At 43.1% G+C, this 18805-nt stretch overlaps 2 protein-coding genes across 5 annotated transcripts in view; both read left to right on the top strand.

Moving 5' to 3' along the window:
• The window catches only part of nek1 (NIMA-related kinase 1), a 46491-nt gene extending 27937 nt beyond the window's left edge, over nt 1-18554 (top strand). For all 4 annotated transcript variants that reach the window (XM_084067808.1, XM_084067810.1, XM_084067811.1 and 1 more), the window contains 9 exons: nt 383-494; nt 1041-1117; nt 5650-5876; nt 9195-9382; nt 9878-10043; nt 10694-11000; nt 12509-12642; nt 13351-13483; nt 17937-18554. In XM_084067808.1, the coding sequence (XP_083923934.1) occupies nt 383-494; nt 1041-1117; nt 5650-5876; nt 9195-9382; nt 9878-10043; nt 10694-11000; nt 12509-12642; nt 13351-13483; nt 17937-17950 (1358 nt within the window). In that variant the 3' untranslated portion in view covers nt 17951-18554. The remainder of the gene's footprint in view (nt 1-382; nt 495-1040; nt 1118-5649; nt 5877-9194; nt 9383-9877; nt 10044-10693; nt 11001-12508; nt 12643-13350; nt 13484-17936) is intronic.
• Nucleotides 2301-2680, top strand: LOC311052695 (dynein light chain 2, cytoplasmic-like; the record flags this gene model as incomplete). Its single annotated transcript, XM_084067812.1, has 1 exon — nt 2301-2680. The coding sequence occupies one exon, from the start codon at nt 2301-2303 to the stop codon at nt 2568-2570; it is 270 nt and encodes an 89-aa protein (XP_083923938.1). The 3' UTR covers nt 2571-2680.
• Nucleotides 18555-18805: the final 251 nt, after the last annotated feature.

The raw sequence follows: 18805 nt of genomic DNA on the forward strand, positions 1-18805 counted from the left end.
CAAGAAGTGGCCTTGTACACGTATCAGAGGAAACGCATATTTGTCTGTGCTCTCCCTTGTACCAACTGTAGCAGTTAGCAGTGACAAGGGACTAGAATACATGGGGAATCAGGAATTGGCGTAACAATTACCGGTAACCACTTAAACCTGGAACTGGAACTTTCTTTTCACTGTACACCAAATCTCTTCACCAAAAGTAGCCTATTTACAAGCCCACGACCCGCTGCGATGCGTTGCGTTGTTTGACGAGCGTTCCCCCCAGAATAGGCATGCTGGGGTCCAAGTGGTTAAATTGGGATGGCAAAAAGAATTATAAATAAATAAACATTTTTGTAAGCATTTATAAATGTGTCATTCACCCCCTGACCTGAACACTTAACAGAACCAGCAGACCTGGAGGCGGTGGACCTGGAGGAGGAATGCCCCAAGCTGGCTTCACATCAACCCCCCACCGCGGTACAGCAGGCCTGGGAGCAACGCAGCCAGCAGCCAGCGTGAGTCTGGACCGTTCAGCTATCCAGCATTATTACTGCAGGCTTACTGAAGGCCTAATGAATTCCCCATTGCAATTACAACTGCAGACTCACTCCCAAGCTTCTGCCGTAATCTGAAGACTCACCTTTTCAGACTCCAACTCAGCCTGTAAAACTTGCCGTAGCCTTGACGACCTTGCAGGATTATGCAAAGACTAAAATGTAACTTAGATAGCATGTTAAATGTAGACAGATGCCATGTCATTGTTGACCTGGCATAGTGTGTATAGTTTCAATGTAGGCTGATGATAGGTTCTTGGTTTACTTATGTATTAGTTATTATTAGATTATTGGTTTAATTATGTATTACTTTATTATTAGATCACTATTTTTATGCTTTTGATGTATTATGTGTATTATGATGTATTATCTTGTGTCCTTGCTTACTCTAAATCGCTCTGGATTAAGAGCGTCTGCTAAATGCCTAAACTGTAAACTGTAAACTGTACTGAGAGCGTAGACCTTGCAGAGAATCCATCGAGCTAAATGGGAATTCATTGTTTTTAGGCCACCAGAGGGCGCTGAGAGACCAGCAGAGACCAAGGAGGCAGAGCCGAAAGCAGAGAATGCCAGAGACACCTCAGGTGAGTCTAGCAGACCACTGGCTTTGTTTACAAAGGGTTAGTTACATCATATCCAGTTTACAGTAACCTGTGAGATACCTGGACAATGATATAGTAATATTGTCTGTGATGTTGAAGCATTTAAACATTTTTTTTTAATATTTATTTTGGGGACGGCAGTCACACACCCACATTGCTTTTGTGTGTCAACCACTTTGCGGGAGTTGCCGCTTAGAGAAGAAGAGTCGTCTCTTTAAAGAAGACGAGCAATCTAATTTACAAGGACATTGTAGTAAAGGCTTTCTCATCATAAGGGTTCGTTGGATAGGTAGACATAGTTACGCGGTACTGCTGTAGGTCCGACCACGTCACTGAATGCTTGTCACTCCAAATATGGAGCATATCCAAGTCCGACATCCCGGCGTCCATCTTAGGGCATATTGGGACTCCATATCAGTGTTGATTTTGACGCCATTTTTAAATGTATTTTTAGTCATAGTCTTTTGAATAAAATTCTATTTAGTTTTAGTCATATTTTAGTCATCTGAAATGTTTTACTGTCAGTCTAGTTTTAGTCGACTAAAAATCATAAGATTATAGTCGGCTGAATCTACAGCTGATTTAGTCGAATAAAATGTATGTTGGCGGTGCCTTGATGGCATCGTAATGGCTGATTTTACACTTGGTTGCATGCTGAAAATAGCCGATCTACAAGCTCACAACGCGTCGCAGCGCGACGCGTTGTGAGCTTGTAGATCTGCTATTTTCAGAGCGCAACACCCGAGTGCAACCAAACATAAAATGACTTGTCTTTTAGTTCTACTGGATCTCTTCTCCACTCGTCCCTCCCTAACATTTTAGTCTAGTTTTATTTGTTGACGAAATTGTCAATTTATATATTAGTTTTAGTCATCATAGCTTAGTTTTTATTTTGTTTTTATTTAGTTTTAGTCAGTGAAAAAAGGTAGTCGACCAACATATTTCGTCATAGTTTTAGTCGACGAAATCAACACTGCTCCATATACGGATATGACTGTCTCGTGCTGACATCACCAGGATGACACACGCACCGTAGCCAATAATATAAAGGCAAGGGAATCTCAGAGTTAGTTTCATTCCTGCTCGGATACCATCACAGCGCCTCTTGGATCTGGTTAAACAACCGGTCGAGTGTTTGATAGACATAACAGCAGCAACAACCACCATGTCTGACAGAAAGGCAGTGATCAAAAGTGCAGACATGTCTGAGGACATGCAGCAGGATGCAGTGGAGTGTGCCACGCAGGCCCTGGAGAAGTACAACATGGAGAAAGACATGGCCGCGCACATCAAGAAGGAGTTTGATAAGAAGTACAACCGCGTCTGGCATTGCATCGTCGGGAGGAGCTTCGGCAGCTACGTCACTCACGAGACGAAGCATTTCATCTACTTCTACTTGGGCCAGGTCGCCATTCTGCTGTTCAGGAACGGCTAAGGGGAATGCGCTCCCATAAACACCAACTGACCATTATTCACTGACTGATTTAGACAGAAAGGCTCTATCATTCCTGACCAAGGGCCACTGCCTTTTTCTGTGCTGCTTTCTGCTTTTCTATCCAGGAAAAAAAATGAGGCTGTTTATGCCTTTTATTGATTGTAAAGTGAAGTTATACAGGAAACGGGGAGAGAGAGATGGTGAGTGACACGCCATAAGGCTGTTGGGATTGGTACTTGAACCTGCAACGCTCTGTAAGGCTACACTGGATCCTAGGTGCCCGGACCGCCTGGCCAGTGGTCCGGGCCTAAACTTTTTTTTTCTCGAAGAATTACATATTTTTTTTAGCAGGGCGTTCCTGGAAAAGACAATTTGTTCTCAGTGAACCACCCCTGGGTAAATAAAGGCAAAACAAATCATGTAAATAATTGTCAGTTCTAACTTCTGATTAATTGGAGACAGAGCTGATTGTCAAAAATCTAGAACAGGGTTTTGTTTCTGTTCGTTGAGACAATGATGAACTGTGTTCTTCAATACCAGGTTTAAATGATTAAGCCATCAGCATAGATGCCTGTACTGTATGTGTAGGTCCACAGTCCACACACAAAAAAATCCTTTGTCCTTCAGTAAAAAAAAAAAATCTTTCTTTGTTTTTGCCTCTAGGGGCACCAACTCCTTTTTCTTTTGGTAGTGTTATTTAGGTACTAAGTGTTGTTAGGTACCTGGACGTGATTCAAGACCAGATATTGTCATATCATCTTCATCTGTTGCCTCTGTGCCTCTGTGTTGGAGGAACCAGGGGAGTAGCCGTTCCATTCACTCTTATTATATGGAGAAACGGGTCTCGAAATCATCAGAGGACTGATCGTCAAACCACACTGAAGATAACGATTCATTCATGAAGAGCACCCCTACTGACTTGCTATCATTACACGGACGCCATGCTGTTATTAGATTATGTGTCTCGTTATAAAATGGCCCCCTGCCACAGGAATCCACATGGTCTCAGTTGTAACATCTTCCATCGCTAGCTTTGGGGAAAGTAAAGAATCATACACACACATGGAGATATTGGAAATGTGGTTATTTAAGGTGCATAACAAATCATCATCAACCTTTATTTCATCTTTATACCATCAAGGAAATGACCCTCATTTGCAATGATGGTGAGTTTAAAAAGTTAAAAAATAGAAGATTTAGACCAAATAAAATGCACAGGATATCATTATAAAATAAGAAATAAGAAAAAACTTAAAGTATGAAATGATCGTAAATTAACTATCATTACAAAAATGAAACATGTAATAATCCCTACATTCTGATAAATACCAGTGATGGGTTTACGACCTAAAAGAGAGACAATGGTGTACTAGACGTTTCACCAGTAATGAATCTTAATGCTGGGAGCTAGACAGCATCTAATGGAGTCAAGGTTGTAGCTGTGGCTCACACATATCTGCATTGTCTTTTCTCTCTGTAGTGCATAGGAAAACAACTCTTATTTATAAGCACCTTGATTCAAGGCCGTGATGTGAGTGAATACTGTGGATATTGTGTGCATGCAGACTGACTTCTCATCTTTCACCGCAGTTTGAAAACTCATCTCTTCAGAGACTTTAACCTCACCCTCTTCCACTCCTTATTTCTATGTATCAGTACATAGCTGCCTCTTTAGATAGATGCTAGATCTGTTATCCAGATGTATCTCTGTTACTTGTTCACATTATGCTACAGTACTGTATGTATGTTAGTTAGATGTATGCTGTTTACTTGTCCACAATTTCTAAGTATGTTTATGTATTCAGAAGGATAGGTTTGAAGTGTACCTGATATCCTAGTTACATTATAGCAGTGGTTCTCTTTATTGACGTCAAGGAACCCCAAATTGATGTGTTAGGCAGTGTGTGGACCCCTATTTCAAAGGAGTTTGTGCCAGGGACCCCCATGAGAACATATATAATTATTATTTTTGTTGTTAGAGTACAGAATTCTAAACTGTCTATACTGTAGGTGGGATGATAACAATAAAACCTATTCTAAATGATTCTCTCATTCTCTCTTCATGAGGCTATTTCCACTATTCATATAAAGTATAAAGTCATTACATTATGCAAGTTATTTGCAATTATTTGAGCGACAATTAATCGTCAAGTAAAATGTCATCATCGTGTAGACAGGCCTTTTGTCTGTCTACACGAGGGCTGTCACGATGATGACATTTTACTTGACGATTAATTGTCGCTCAAATAATTGCAAATAACTTACATAATTGAATGGTTAGTACGGACCCCTGGGGGGGCCCGGTAAAGACAGTATAATGCTTTTAAGTGGTTTAGACCAGTGGTTCTCAAACCTTTTGTGTCAAGGACCCCCAAAATGATACATATTTGGCTGCGGACCCCCCTCTTATATTTTGTGACAGTGACCCCCCAGAAGCAAAGATTTGAGTTAAACATGTTCGCTTTAAAATTAATATATTCAAAGATTAGCACAAAATGTCACGATACAAGCTCATAGCTTGTATCGTGACATTCTATCATAGACTACAAGCTCATAGCGCCGCACAGAGTGCCGCGCTATGAGCTTGTAGATCTGCTATTTTTGAACAGCCAAAGTATAAACGCATGGTTAAAGGAGTAGTTCACCCAAAACATTTTCTTGATTTTCTATCAATTACACACCCCATGAAGCCTTGAATTCATGATTTTTTTATTTTTTTTTGTCGCATTCCTAAGACAATAATTTGATGACCGTCTGCATCTCCGGTAGGAGACACAAAAAGTCTACTTTGTGTCTCCTACCGGATACATTAGCATCTTTTTCCACCGGTAATCAAATTATTGGCTTAGGAATGACAAGAAATAAATAATACATGAATTTAAGGCTTCATGGGGTGAACTACTCCTTTAAAGTGGTTAAAATGATGACGCTAATTTAGTGACAAATTGTAACAAATTTAGCTAACCCCCCCTAAGGACCCCTGGGGGTCCACGGACCCCACTTTGAGAACCACTGGTTTAGACAGTTCACTGAAACCCCTCTTCTCGATGTGCTTCCCTCCTCCTTTCTCCTCCTGCAGGTTTACCACCGGCCTGTGATCCTCCGGAGCCTCTCTTCATGAAGCTGTGTTCTCCAGCCCGCCGCCGTGCCGCCGCCCTGGGCCTGCTGTCAGGCCAGTCCTCCATGGAGGAGTCTTCGTCCTCGGTGGCGTCCCGCTCGCGCTCCGTCTCGCCGCTCCGCTCCAAGCAGCACAACGCGCTGCTCATCGGCCTCTCCACCGGCATGTTCGACGCCAACAACCCCAAGGTGAGCGCCCCGCCCGCCCCGCCCCCCGGAGAGAGGCAAGAAAAAATGCTGTACACCAGTGGTTCTCAAACTTTTTTGTGCCAAGGACCCCCAAATAGACACTTATTAGACCGCGGACCCCCATTTGAAAAGATAAGCCAGGGACCCCCATAAGAGAAGATTTTACGGCTCTCTAGCAGCGATTTCAACCATTTTAATTTCAAGGACCCCCAGTTTCACATGCATTACGGACCCCCATATAATGGCATGTAGTGTATGTCTCTGGGACCCCAATTCATATTGTAAAATCAATGTTAATTTAACTCTGAGAGTGTACAAATGGTTCCATTTGTACACTCTCAGAGTTACAGACCCATAAGGGTCTATTTGGTCCCTGTCCATCATTTAGCTGGGGACCTCACTTTGAGAACCAATGCTGTACACTAACAGCAGTGTAGTATTCCTGTTCTCACCATTGTTCATTTAACCCATTAAGACCGGGAACGCATCTGTGTCATCTTTTTTTTATTTCTTTGCGCTATTCAAAAATAGCAGATATACAGGCTTGTAGATCTGCTATTTTTGAAAAATCGTGAAAATGTGTGAAAATCTTTGAATATATATATTTTTTAAAGCGAACATTTGTAACTCAAATCTTTGCTTCTGGGGGTCCCTGGAATAACATATTTTGAGATGGGTGTCCGCGGACCAAATTACATATCATTTTGGGGGGTCCTTGACATGAAAAGGTTTTAGAACCACTGATATTATAGCAACGTAAGTCTTTGTAGAATCCCCCAGAAGCAGAGATTTTAGTTACAAATTGTCTCTTTACATACATTCAAAGATTTGCACACATTTTCAAGATTTTTCAAAAAAATAGCTGATATACAAGCTCGTAGCGAAAGGTAGGTCAGTGTAGAGAGAGAGACAGGAACCCCAAGGGCAAAGAGAGAGAGAGAGGACAGACACGCGAGACAAGACAGGGGAGGGGGGTGGGGGGTCGGAATCGAACCCAGGGTCGTCCTCGCGCTCACATGGAGCATAATGGTCTGTTCACTAACATGGCTAAGCCACCAGGCACCCCCCCGACAGGTGTGTTTTCAAGGCGTGTTGAGACCGAAAAAACAACAACGTCCCCTCAGGCAGTCCCACGTTCCCACAGCAAACATGACCATGCATAGAGTCCCGTTTTTTTTTGCGTGGTCAGCAATCACTGCAAATATCACACTGCATTATGGGACCCAAGAGACCAGTGATGGGATGGGGGGGGGTCGACGGGTGACCAGCTGTTTCGGAGGAAGTGGGGGGAAGGGGGGGGGGGGGGGTTGTAGGTTTGCGAATAGACGACGCACGTCCTTGTGTGTGCGTAGCGAACTACACTGGTCGGCTGGAGGTATTTTTGTCTTTTCATCCGTTTTTTTTTTCTTTTTTTTTTTTAATGAGGTGGACGTGGAACGGAGCCACAGTGCTATTAATCACATGGTCTGCAAAACACTGGAGTCTCTGATAGGGGAGAGAGAGAGAGAGAGAGAGAGAGAGAGAGAGAGAGAGAGAGAGAGAGAGAGAGAGAGAGAGAGAGAGAGAGAGAGAGAGAGAGAGAGAGAGAGAGAGAGAGAGAGAGAGAGAGAGAGAGAGAGAGAGAGAGAGAGAGAGAGAGAGAGAGAGAGAGAGAGACAGAGAGAGAGAGAGCACATCCATCACCCTCTGCGTCTTACACAACCTCCATCAGGGACGCAGAGGCGCACCACTCAGCTCAACGTTATTTATATACATGAGAGAGAGAGAGAGAAAATGAGCTTGTGTCTTTGCGGTAGAGCGCGCACGGCTCGGTGCGTGCCCCCACTTGTCCTAATGCGCTGAAAATAGCCGATCTGCAAGCTCACAACGCGTCGCAGTGCGACGCGTTGTGAGCTTGCAGGTCGGCTATTTTCGATGAGCAATACCAGCTAGCAAGTAAGTATGAATCGGGCTGTGTGTGTGTGTGTGTGTGTGTGTGTGTGTGTGTGTGTGTGTATTACTATACTTGTGAGGGCTAAATGTATAGTAGAATTTGATTTGAGAAATAGACATTGACGACCGTTTTCCTGATCCTCATAAAGACCACATGGCTGTTTTTATAGTTAACAAAAGGTTATTTTGAGTCAGATTAGACATTTAGAGGTTAGGTTTATGGGTTGGCGTTACTTGGAGCTATGCCTGATTTACATTTGCGCTGCGCGCCGGTGTCATGCACCGACAATAAGAGATCTACAAGCTCACAAGTGTGACGTTCATAAAATCACTCTCCTAAAATGCTGATGTCCTCACAAGTATATACTGTAGAGTCTGTGAGCCAGCTTGCAGATTGGCTATTTTCGAGGCACGGTACCGGTGCATAACTACTGTAAATATAAATCGGGCTGAAGGTGCAGCCCTGTGCCCTGTGGCCCATGTGTGTGTGTGTGTGTGTGTGTGTGTGTGTGTGTGTGCGTGCGCGTCCGTCTGTGTCTGTTTTGTCAGCCAGGGCTGTGCCTGAAGACCAAGCGTTACTAATGCAATTTTTCCACGTCTCTGTTGTGTCACCATACCGGGGGGCCACGGCCCACGGAGGGGGCCACCGGCCTCTCCGTGGCCTCTCCCTTACCGCCTGCACGCACACGCGCACACTCCCCCTGCCTCAGCCATTTGTCCTCTGGGTTCATGAATAAAAACAACAAAGAGAAAAGAAAAAACAAATCACATTTGTTGAAATAGTTCCGTCTGAGCGTGGTCACTAGTGTGGCCATGTGGACAAGCTTTTGGCCGCCGTTCAATCCCGGCCCCAGGAGACCGCCGGGGATTATTGCTCGCTAAGACAGTTTTTTTTTCTCTCTCTTTCTGTGGTTTTCTAAATCTCACTGTGGTGTGATGTGAATGAAAAGAGCTCTTTGTTTTTTATTGATTTTCTGTCTTTGACCAGTTGGCCAGCATCTTGTCAGGTGTGTTCAGAATACGGCGGCAACTATTGATTCTTTTCCTAGTGATTATTCTATGAATTATTTTTCTGAACTGATGAGCAGCTAAAAAGTTGGCTTTCCACAGAAGCCCTTGAACACAGGGATGGAAGACAGTTAAACAACGATTGTGTTTTTCTGATAACCTTACATATATCACACACCATAATACACTCTTGTAACTATCACCAGGTAGTGATACATTGAGTTGAGTCATTTTTCATAATTGATTAGTTTGATTAACTGTGTGTGTGTGTGTGTGTGTGTGTGTGTGTGTGTGTGTGTGTGTGTGTGTGTGTGTGTGTGTGTGTGTATATCTGTGTGTGTGTGTGTGTGTGTGTGTGCGCGCACCGTGTGATGTCAGATGTTGAGGACGTGTTCACTACCAGACCTCAGCCGGCCGTTCAGCCCTCAGCAGCAGGACCCCGCCGGGACTGGGTCGGGGACCGGGGCCGGGGGGGTCCGCCACGCTGCCGGACCCCCGGACGGGAACCTGGACGTAGAGGACCTGGAGGAGGCCGCTAAGGATGACGACCAATCAGAGACTGAGGAGTAAGGAAAACCACACATTATTATAAAATATCTTATAATATCTTAAAATATTAGAACTGCTGCTCCTTGACTTGGAGCCAGCTTAGGTGGTCGGGCATCTAGTACGGATGCCTCCCGGGATGCGCGTCCCACTGGGACGAGACCCCGGGGCAGACCAAGGACCAGATGGGGGGATCATATCTCCACACTGGCCTGGGAACGCCTCGGGATCCCCCAGGAGGAAGTTGCTAATGTTGCTCTGGAAAGGTAAGACTGGAAGTCTCTGTAGGAACTGTTACCCCCGCGACCCCATTCCGGATAAGCGCTTGAAGATGTATAGATAGAGAACCACGGGTATTCTAATTGTATTGCATTGTATAGTCAGTGAAGTCTCTTGACAGTGTGATAAAACCGTTTCCGGAAACGGGTTCCAAATTTGATGGAACCGATTACGGTTCCTCCGATTCACACCTCCCCCGGGTTCCGGTTCCCAACCCTGTTCTTGTTCCTCCACAGGGTGTACGAGGATGAGGACCTGCGGGAGCTCAGGGCCTCCATGGAGCGACTGCTGCAAGAGGAAGAGGAGGAGGAGGAAGAGGAGGAGGGAGTGTTCGGCAGGAGCCCCCCGGAGGACGAGGAGGACGATGCAGGAGACTTCAACGGGAACCCCGGCGAGGACGAGGTGCTGCAGGGTTCCTTCATACACTTTTTACATTTCAAAATTCCAGACTTTTTCCAGACTCAAACTTACAGAATTTTGCGGTAGATTTTTCAGACCATGTTTGTCACATCTGTGTATAAAAATGTATATGTTTATTAACTCATTCAATCCTGGAACGCATCTGTGTCATTTTACGTTTTTTGCTCTAGTCTATAAACATTATTTTATACTTGGCTATCGTGAAATTGTTTTAAAATCTTTGAATCTATATATTTTTTTAAACAGCATTTTTAACTAAAATCTTAGCTTCTGGGGGTCCCTGGAACTAAACTTCTTCATGTCAAGGACCCCCAAAATTATATGTATTTGGCCGCGGACACCCCCATCTCAAAATATTTTGTTCCAGGGACCCGCCCCCAGGAGCAACGATTTCAGTTAAAAATGCTGTTTCAAAAAATATATAGCCTATATTGTGCAATAACATTTAAAATGACACAGATGCGTTCCCGGTCTTAATGGGTTAACCACATGAACCCTGGTGTCTCTACTCTGGGGGTCTGGGTACATACAGTACATGAAATGTGTTTACTAACAGAAATTTACCGTCATGAAATTTGTCCTCTGCATATTTCTCCTGGAAATGACTCAAATCAAATTCCACACTTTTCCAGACCTTCCATTCATGTTTAGGAACCCAGGAGGTGAAGCTGGGGCCCGGGGCCAGCGGGGCCGCTGCAGAGCGGGCAGAGGAAGAGGAGGAGGACGAAGATGAACAACGGATGGCTGTGGATGATGATGAAGATGAGGACGATGAGGAGGATGATGAAGAGGATGAGGAGGAGGAGGAGGAGGAGGAAGAAGGAGGCTCCAACGGCAGCCCCGGCGACGAAGAGGCCGGGGAGTTGCTCCTGACCAATGGGGACGGGGAGGAGGAGCATCACAGCAGCAACAGCCAGCTCAACGAGGAATGGCATTCAGGTAAGACAGTGGTTCTGAACCAGTGGTTCCGGGGACCACCGGTGGTCCTTGAGGAGGTTCCAGGTGGTCCCCAGCTAAATGATGGAGAGTTGAGTGTAAAATGTAAGAGTGTAAATGGAGAGTTGAGAGTGTAAAATGAAACCAAATGGACCCTTACGGGTCCATTTGGTTTCATTTTACACTCTCAAGAGTTACATTATTGTTAAACATCTGCATTACTTATTTAAAGAATTGCTATTTTGATCAACGTTTGCCTGTTCTCTCTCCTAATGACACCAACATTAATTCAGCATGGAATTGGGCACATACCACATAGGCTGGTAATCCAGCCTGACAGCGTGTCGCGGGTTTGACTCCCGTTCCCGACGACCTTTGCTGCGTGTCACCCCCCCCCCCATCTCTCTCCCCATTTCCTGTCAGCCTACTTTCCTATCAATAAAGGCAGAAAAAGACCCAAAAATATATTTAAAAAAAGAATACAACATGGAATTGTGGACAGAATCGTATCCAACTAAAACAAAAAAAGTCTTGGGTTTGAGAGGCTAAATCTCATCAAATGGTCCTTGGCACAAATGCCGAATAAATAATGGACCTTGATATGAAAAGGGTTGAAAACCGGCGTTCACACCTCGAGTAATGGAGCGGTGAATCTCAAATATTTTCATGTTCAAGGTCCCCAAAGTTGTGAAGTATTTGGCCGCGGGCCCAGATCTGAAAAGATGTTGTGCCAAGGACCTCCATAAGATTTGTTTAAGGTTTTTTCAAAATCATTCCATTCTTTTCACAATTTTGTTTTTGATTTGTCAATATTATGTTGAAAATAGCTGAAATACAAGCTCAGGAGGCGTGGGCTTTACATCAGAACTTGGGTACTCTATATCCAATTGCCATACAGTTATAATGCAAGCCATACTGTTATAATGCAGTCATAATGCCATACAGTTATAATGCCATACAGTTATAATGCATGAACAAATGGGTGTTGTAAGGATGTTTCCACTCTTACCTGAGTCACTCAACAAAGATGCAGGAAAAATGACTTCTGGGCAGCTCATTTTATTTTATTTATTTTTTAAGATTCTTCCTATTAGGGGTGATTTGTTTTTTAATGTTTTCTTTAGATGGGAGAGTGTACAAAGACAGGAAACCCAGAGCAGAGAGAGAAATGCAAGACAAGACAGTAGTCTGATTCGAAGTCGGATCCATGTGACTCTAAACCTCACAGAGAGACATTAATTATGGCCAATAGCATTGATGTATAGAAAATGAAATAAATATGGAGATGGAAGGTTTCGACTGACAGTGAGGATAATGGTCAGTGAGTGTACCAACTGGATCATCCACCAGGCACATGCGCTTTTTGTCCTGGCAATCTTTCATCCAGATTGTCCTCGGGGCCTTCTGGCTGTCGATGGATTATTGCTCAAGTGCTGACATCTGGTAAGCAGGAAGCAATAACATATTCTAATGGTGTTTTTATGTGTTTTGTGTGTTGATGATAAACACAGACGGCAGTGGAGAGGAGGAGAGCGGAGCGGTGGAGCATCACGACAGCATCTTCAGCCGCCTTGAGGAGCTCCGCTTCAACCTGGAGCAGCAGATGGGCTTTGAGAACTTCATCGAGGCCTACAACAAGATTAAGGTGAGCGTTGTCTGGTTCATGTCAGCTCCCTCTGAACCACCAGGTGGTGTGTGGTTGATTAACCCATTCAAACCAGGGAACGTGTCTACAAATGTCTTCTAAATCCTAACTGGTTTCTGAAAAACGTTGTTATATCAGCGGTGCTCAAACCTTTTCATGTCAAGGACCACCCAAAATGATATGTATTTGGCCGCGGACCTCCATCTCTAAATATTTTGTTCCAGGCCCCCCCCCCCCCCCCCCCGGAGCAAAGATTTGAGTTACAAAAAATAGTTTTTGAATAGCCCAAAGACATCTAAAACGACACAGATGCGTTTTCCGTATTGAATGGGTTAACTCAGTGATTCTCAAACTTTTGCATGTCATGGACCCCCAAATGTATGTTTGTATGTGTATGTATTTAGAAAGTATTTTGTAACAGGGACTCCCATACACAATTTGTGTTCCAATTATATACAGTATATGTAATATTCCAAATTGTTCACAATTTTCAAGATGTTTAGAGAATAGCAGATATAATGCAGATGTTTAGAGAATAGTAGATACGGTACAAGTATTGTATTTTCCAATAGCCGATGTATCTAGGGTTAAAGTGGTGAACATTTTGCTGGGGACCCCCTGGAACCCCCCAAGGACCCCTGGGGGTCCCCGGACTCCACTTTGAGAACCACTGGTGGTAACTGTTGTCGTCCTTGTTGTCCGCTGAAGGCCATCCACGAAGACGAGGACGAGAACATCGACCTGGGCTCCAGTCTGGTGCTGAGCATTCTGGGTACTGAGCACCAGCACCTGTACCCCAACATTCTTCACCTGGTGATGGCAGACGGGGCGTATCAAGAGGGTTAGTATCACATGTGCTTTATTTATCACTTTTATTGTCACATCACAGGTTCACAGGTCGAAATCAGTGGTTAAAATTCATTTTTGTGCAAGCTCCATCATTCGTTGTTTTCCTGGAGAGACATAAAAGGGGAGGGGGGGGGCAAGGAGAAAAATAAAAAGATATCTAAATGCACACATAGCAGCAGGTGTGTGAGGTTAGACATAAGCTGTTAAAGAGTGGCAACGCATGGGTAGGTCCACGTAGCAGCAGGTGTGTACATGAGGTTAGACATGAGGTGCACTCTATCTGAGACGTGCAAAGCAAGTACAAACATGTTCTAGTGAAGTTTGTCTGTGTTAGGGCACTAAGGGCAGACATCTTTTCCAAAAAATCAAACTATATTTGAATATTATCACCCACCCTCCACAAGATAAGGCAAACAGCTTTAACTTTATCATACATTTAGCTATCATCTACATGCTTGTTCACACACTTCTATTCTTCTACAGCTTCTTAGGTGCTTTGGGGCTGAGATTATCCATTCAGCAGCACAGCTTGGCAATTCATTTAATTTAATAGCCTAGGTCACTACGTTACTTTTTTCACACAGTACTTTTTTCCATAATTGGGTTTCTCGGTTGTTCACTCAATACATGACGGCTGCCTTCCTGGTGTTGCTGAGGGAAAGAGAGACTTGTGCACAGATTGCCCGTTAGCTTGGCCAACAGACTATCAGACTGTGGTAAAAAACAGTACAAAAATGTAGTTCCTCACCAGGTTCAAACTAAATTTGGAATGGAAAGTGACAGTTCTAGTCTGTGTATATGTATATGTCACTATATGTATGTCACTCAGACTGCAAATATGTCCACAAGAGGTTGCTGAAAATACTAAAAATAACAAAGGAAAGAACTACCAGGGTTCCCAACTTCCCACACATCCTGGAAAAGTGAAGTCAATTTTATTTATAAAGCACATTTAAAAACAACCAAAGTTGACCCAAGTGCTGTGCATAATACCAAAAGCTGTCTTTACACAGTATACAGTTATGCAGTTTTTCTAGTCTTGGAAAAGTCTTGGAAATATGACCATTACTGGGTCAAAAGTAAGCAACAAACTAAACTATAAAAGCTGGTCAAACATTGGCCAAATTGTCAAATAATATGAAAATAGCTGATCTACATGCTCACAACGCCTCGCAATGAGAGACGTTGTGAGCTTGTAGATCAGCTATATTCCAAGCCAAACAAAAGTAAATGCCTCAACTCCTACGATTCCAAGTGATTGTCAGTTCAAATATGATTATGTTGGGGAGTCGCGGCCTGAAAAGGTTGAGAATCACTGATGTAGCTGTTAGATAAGTAAGTAGGTAGGTACAGTAGGTGGATAATTATAGGAAGGAATGATCAGGGGAAAGGTGTACGTTAAGATGCAGCCCATTAGATTAAAGCTACGATGAATAATCATCATTTAGCCATCAGCTGCATGTTTTAAAATAACTGTATAATGTGTGATGATACTGATCAGTGACTGCAGAGTCTGATTTGTTCATCCAACGTGAGTTGAGATGTTGGAAAAAAAGCCGGTGCACTTCCTCTGGACGCCTTTATGTTTAGACGGTGGGTGCTCAGCTATAAATATAACTTGTTTCAAATACCACCGAAGTGGAAAAAGCATCACTCCAAAATAAAGGATGCAAGACTGGCTCAGATATACTTTCTTATTTATTGCGAACGCTTGACTCGTTTCGGCCTCAGCCTTCCTCAGAGCAGATTGAGTCGAGAACTCGAGATGTTGTTACACTTGTTTTAAATGAATCCATTTAAATCAATAAGTAGCTATCAAGTATCGTATTAACTTTTTTTCCCTCATTGAAACCTCAGCTTGTCACTTCAGTTTGCAAGCTGGTCACTGTGGTCAGTTACGCTTTTACAAAATTAGATCAAAGTCCCAAGCCATTTTGTCTGAGGAAAAAAAGACTGAACTTTTCATCTACCAAAATTGGAAAAGTTTCCCCAATGTGAAACTGTGTTGCGTTGCAGTGTAGAATTTTATTGTTTGATATAATTTCATTTTATGTTCCTGTTGGAGAGACAGAGCTGAGACTGTGGTGCCCAGCGGAGAGAGATGAATATAAGACGATTTCCTTTGAGTGTAGTTACCAGCCGAGTGTGGCATTTTACTGCCCTCAAGCTAAGAGACAACTTTTATTGTGTGTATTTGATGCTGCTGCTGCTGTTGCTTCCCCAATTTATTTCGGGGGATAATAAAGACTAACTTGACTCGCTGAAATTAGGCCGATCTATCTATAACTTAACAGAACGTTTGTCCTTAGGCACACTAGGCACACCTCTGGCATTGTCCATTGTCTGTCTTTAAACGCATTTAAGCATCAGTTTGGTCAGACGAGGTCCTGTAGCTTCTCCTTCTCCTCCTCGTCTCTTTGTTCCCTCAACCCTGCGTTTCTCACCACACTCCTCTCTCCTTTTGTCTTAACATCACCGCCGTGGGCCACAGCAGCACACGTGTGCCTCCTTTTTTTTTTAATTGCCGTGTTTTTGGAGGCTGTGATGAATTGTCCTTTTTATATTTTATGCCTCTTTCCCAGCGCAGCATGCCGTGTGAGAGCTCAGAGAGAACTTTTAACCCATTAAGACCGGGAACGCATCTGTGTGTCATTTTTAGATTTCATAGGGCTATAAAAAAATAGCAGATATACAAGTTCATAGTGCGGCACCGATTTTTTCGTGAAAATCGTCAAACATTTGTAACTCAAATCTTCTAAATGTCTAATAAATCCTAACAGTTTTTTTGAAAAACCTATGTTTCTGTATCAGTGGTTCTCAAACTTTTTCATGTCAAGGACCACCCAAAATGATGTGTATTTGGCCACGGACCCCCATCTCAAAATATGTTGTTCCAGGGACCCCTGCAGAAGGAAAGATTTGAGTTACAAAATACAAAATATATATATATTCAAATATTTGTACAAATGTTCCAAGATAATTTCAAAAATAGCAGATCTACAAGCTCATAGCGCGGCACTCGGTGCCGCGCTACGAGCTTGTATATCTGCTATTTTTGAATATCCCAAAGTATAAAATAATGGATAAAGTGGTTACACGGAATGCGTTTCCCGGTTTGAATGGGTTAATCTAATGTGCCAAATCCTATTCCCTCTCCAAGGCCCCATGGCTTTACCCAGTCACGTAGGGACTGAGAGAGGGGATGTGAAACACACCGCTTCTCTCCGCCAAAGTCAGTCATCAAGACGAGGAACGCAGAGCGTCTCTCTTTGTTTGACTTACACAGACTTTCCTCAAGATAAGAGTGAAGCTCTTTCTCTCAATTCAGCTATTCTATATCAAAGTTCTTTACATTCTCTATTCTACTCGTTTCTCTTTTCTCCTAAAAAGGCACAAAGGGCTGGAAGATAATTCAGAACAGTTGTCTCCTCCTGAACCTTTCCTGGGAGACAGGAAGTGCCAGGACTCTTCTTTCTTGAGCATTAGCGGCGGCTTAGTTTTCAGATGCGTTTGTGGACGTTAGAGGAGAACTAAGTCATGTATCTGAAGTTGGTCATAAGCACATGTTTGAGTTTATGTCACAAGGGGAAAAAAATGAGATTTTCATTGCAAAATTTGGTTTTGGTCCAATTGGATTGGACTCTTATTCTTCTCAGCTTTGTTAATAAATGAGAGAGATTCTTCACACTGTTCAGGGCATGTATGAGAAGGGGAGAGTAATGAGTAAGTTATTGGACTATACTTTAGAGAAATAAAAGGGCTTGCATTTACGTGAACAACAATAAATTATTTCAAGTCTAAAGTGAGACCCTGAGGGCCAGAATTAAATTCACCGTCATAAATTCAATCATTTTAACGGCATAATAGATTAACGATAACAGAGCAATCCAGAAGGTATGCATAGTTGAGCTGCATTTTCAGGGAGGGGGCATAACTGTACTACTACAGTAATCAGATATAATGTCCCTCAAGTTTTTGCTGCCGCCGTCGCAAAAATTGCTTGCTCACGGTGGGACAATGGCACTATAAACTGTAAAGGCAGTGGGTAAATATCTTTGTGACAAATATACATCAGTGGCGGTTACACAGTGATTAATAACAGAATGTGTAAATAATATGAAACGGTCCGCATCAGGTCAGTTGTATTTTCCCGTTACACGCTCCGTGTGACTCATGCTGTTTCATGGATGACCTATGCGTTGGGGCCGCGGGGTGAAAGTTGCATAGCTATCTCTGGCATTCTGGAGCCGTTCACGCCATTTCCATCACTCCAGATTAAGAGAGATGATGTGACCCATGACCCCTCGGGGGGCCCTTTGTGTACTCAAGCACTCCAGCTACTGCCCATCTAATCCCTTCTAACATCATGTACGTTCTCCCTCTGTCTCCCTGTGCCCCTAACCCCTTACCCCTAACCCCTACCTCTACCCCAATTTCTCTTTCAGACAACGATGAATAGTATTATGGCTGACGACCGATGTGGCCGGCAGCAAAACGACAATCTGCTGGCCGTCCAAAGTCTTCCCGTGACGTGGCTTCGCGCTGCAGGAAGAGTGTCTATGCATGAAACGCGTCAGAGCAATGCATCTAAGAAGTGTTTCAGGCACACTTGCATGATGATGAGGAACTGGTGCACTTAATGAACTGTTTTCAGACAGCATTTGTTTTTGTTGGCTTTCGGCACCTAAACACCATTTTTCTAACCAATCATTCACGCAGAGAAAAGTGCATTATTATCCAGTACGTGTTCCCTAGTACTAACCAAAGTGTAACGACAGCGTAGGGCTGGGCGATGTGACTATAAATCAATATCACTGTTACTGTGTTCCAAAATGTTGATTATAAAATAATAATAAAATAAAAATAGTGAAAATAGCAGATCTACAAGCTCAACGCGTTGCATTGGGCGTGTTGTGAGCTTGTAGATCGGCTATTTTAACATTTTTTGTACCCCACCATTGTACAACGAAGTATAATACAGGTTAATTGGTTAATCAGACTAATTGATCTATTAGAATTCGTTCATGTCAATTCATTGATTCAATTGAAGAAATGTTAAATAATATATATATATATATAAAAAAAGAGAAAAAACTACTTTTCGATTATTCCATTAACCTACATGAGCCAGATTAAGTCCGTTATTGGTTCTACATATCGGTTTGTACTCGGTTCATTGCCCAGCCGTACGTCAAGGTTCCTGTCAGATATATCTGTATGTATCTATCTATGAATGTGCGTGTCCATAACTTATTGAAACGTGTCCGTGTCAGTGTGTGTGCCGTCATATTCGCTGACTTTCCAAAAAGCCCTA

This window comes from Gymnoscopelus microlampas (assembly GCF_963454915.1).
Source record: "Gymnoscopelus microlampas genome assembly, chromosome: 9".
Lineage (NCBI taxonomy): Eukaryota > Metazoa > Chordata > Actinopteri > Myctophiformes > Myctophidae > Gymnoscopelus > Gymnoscopelus microlampas.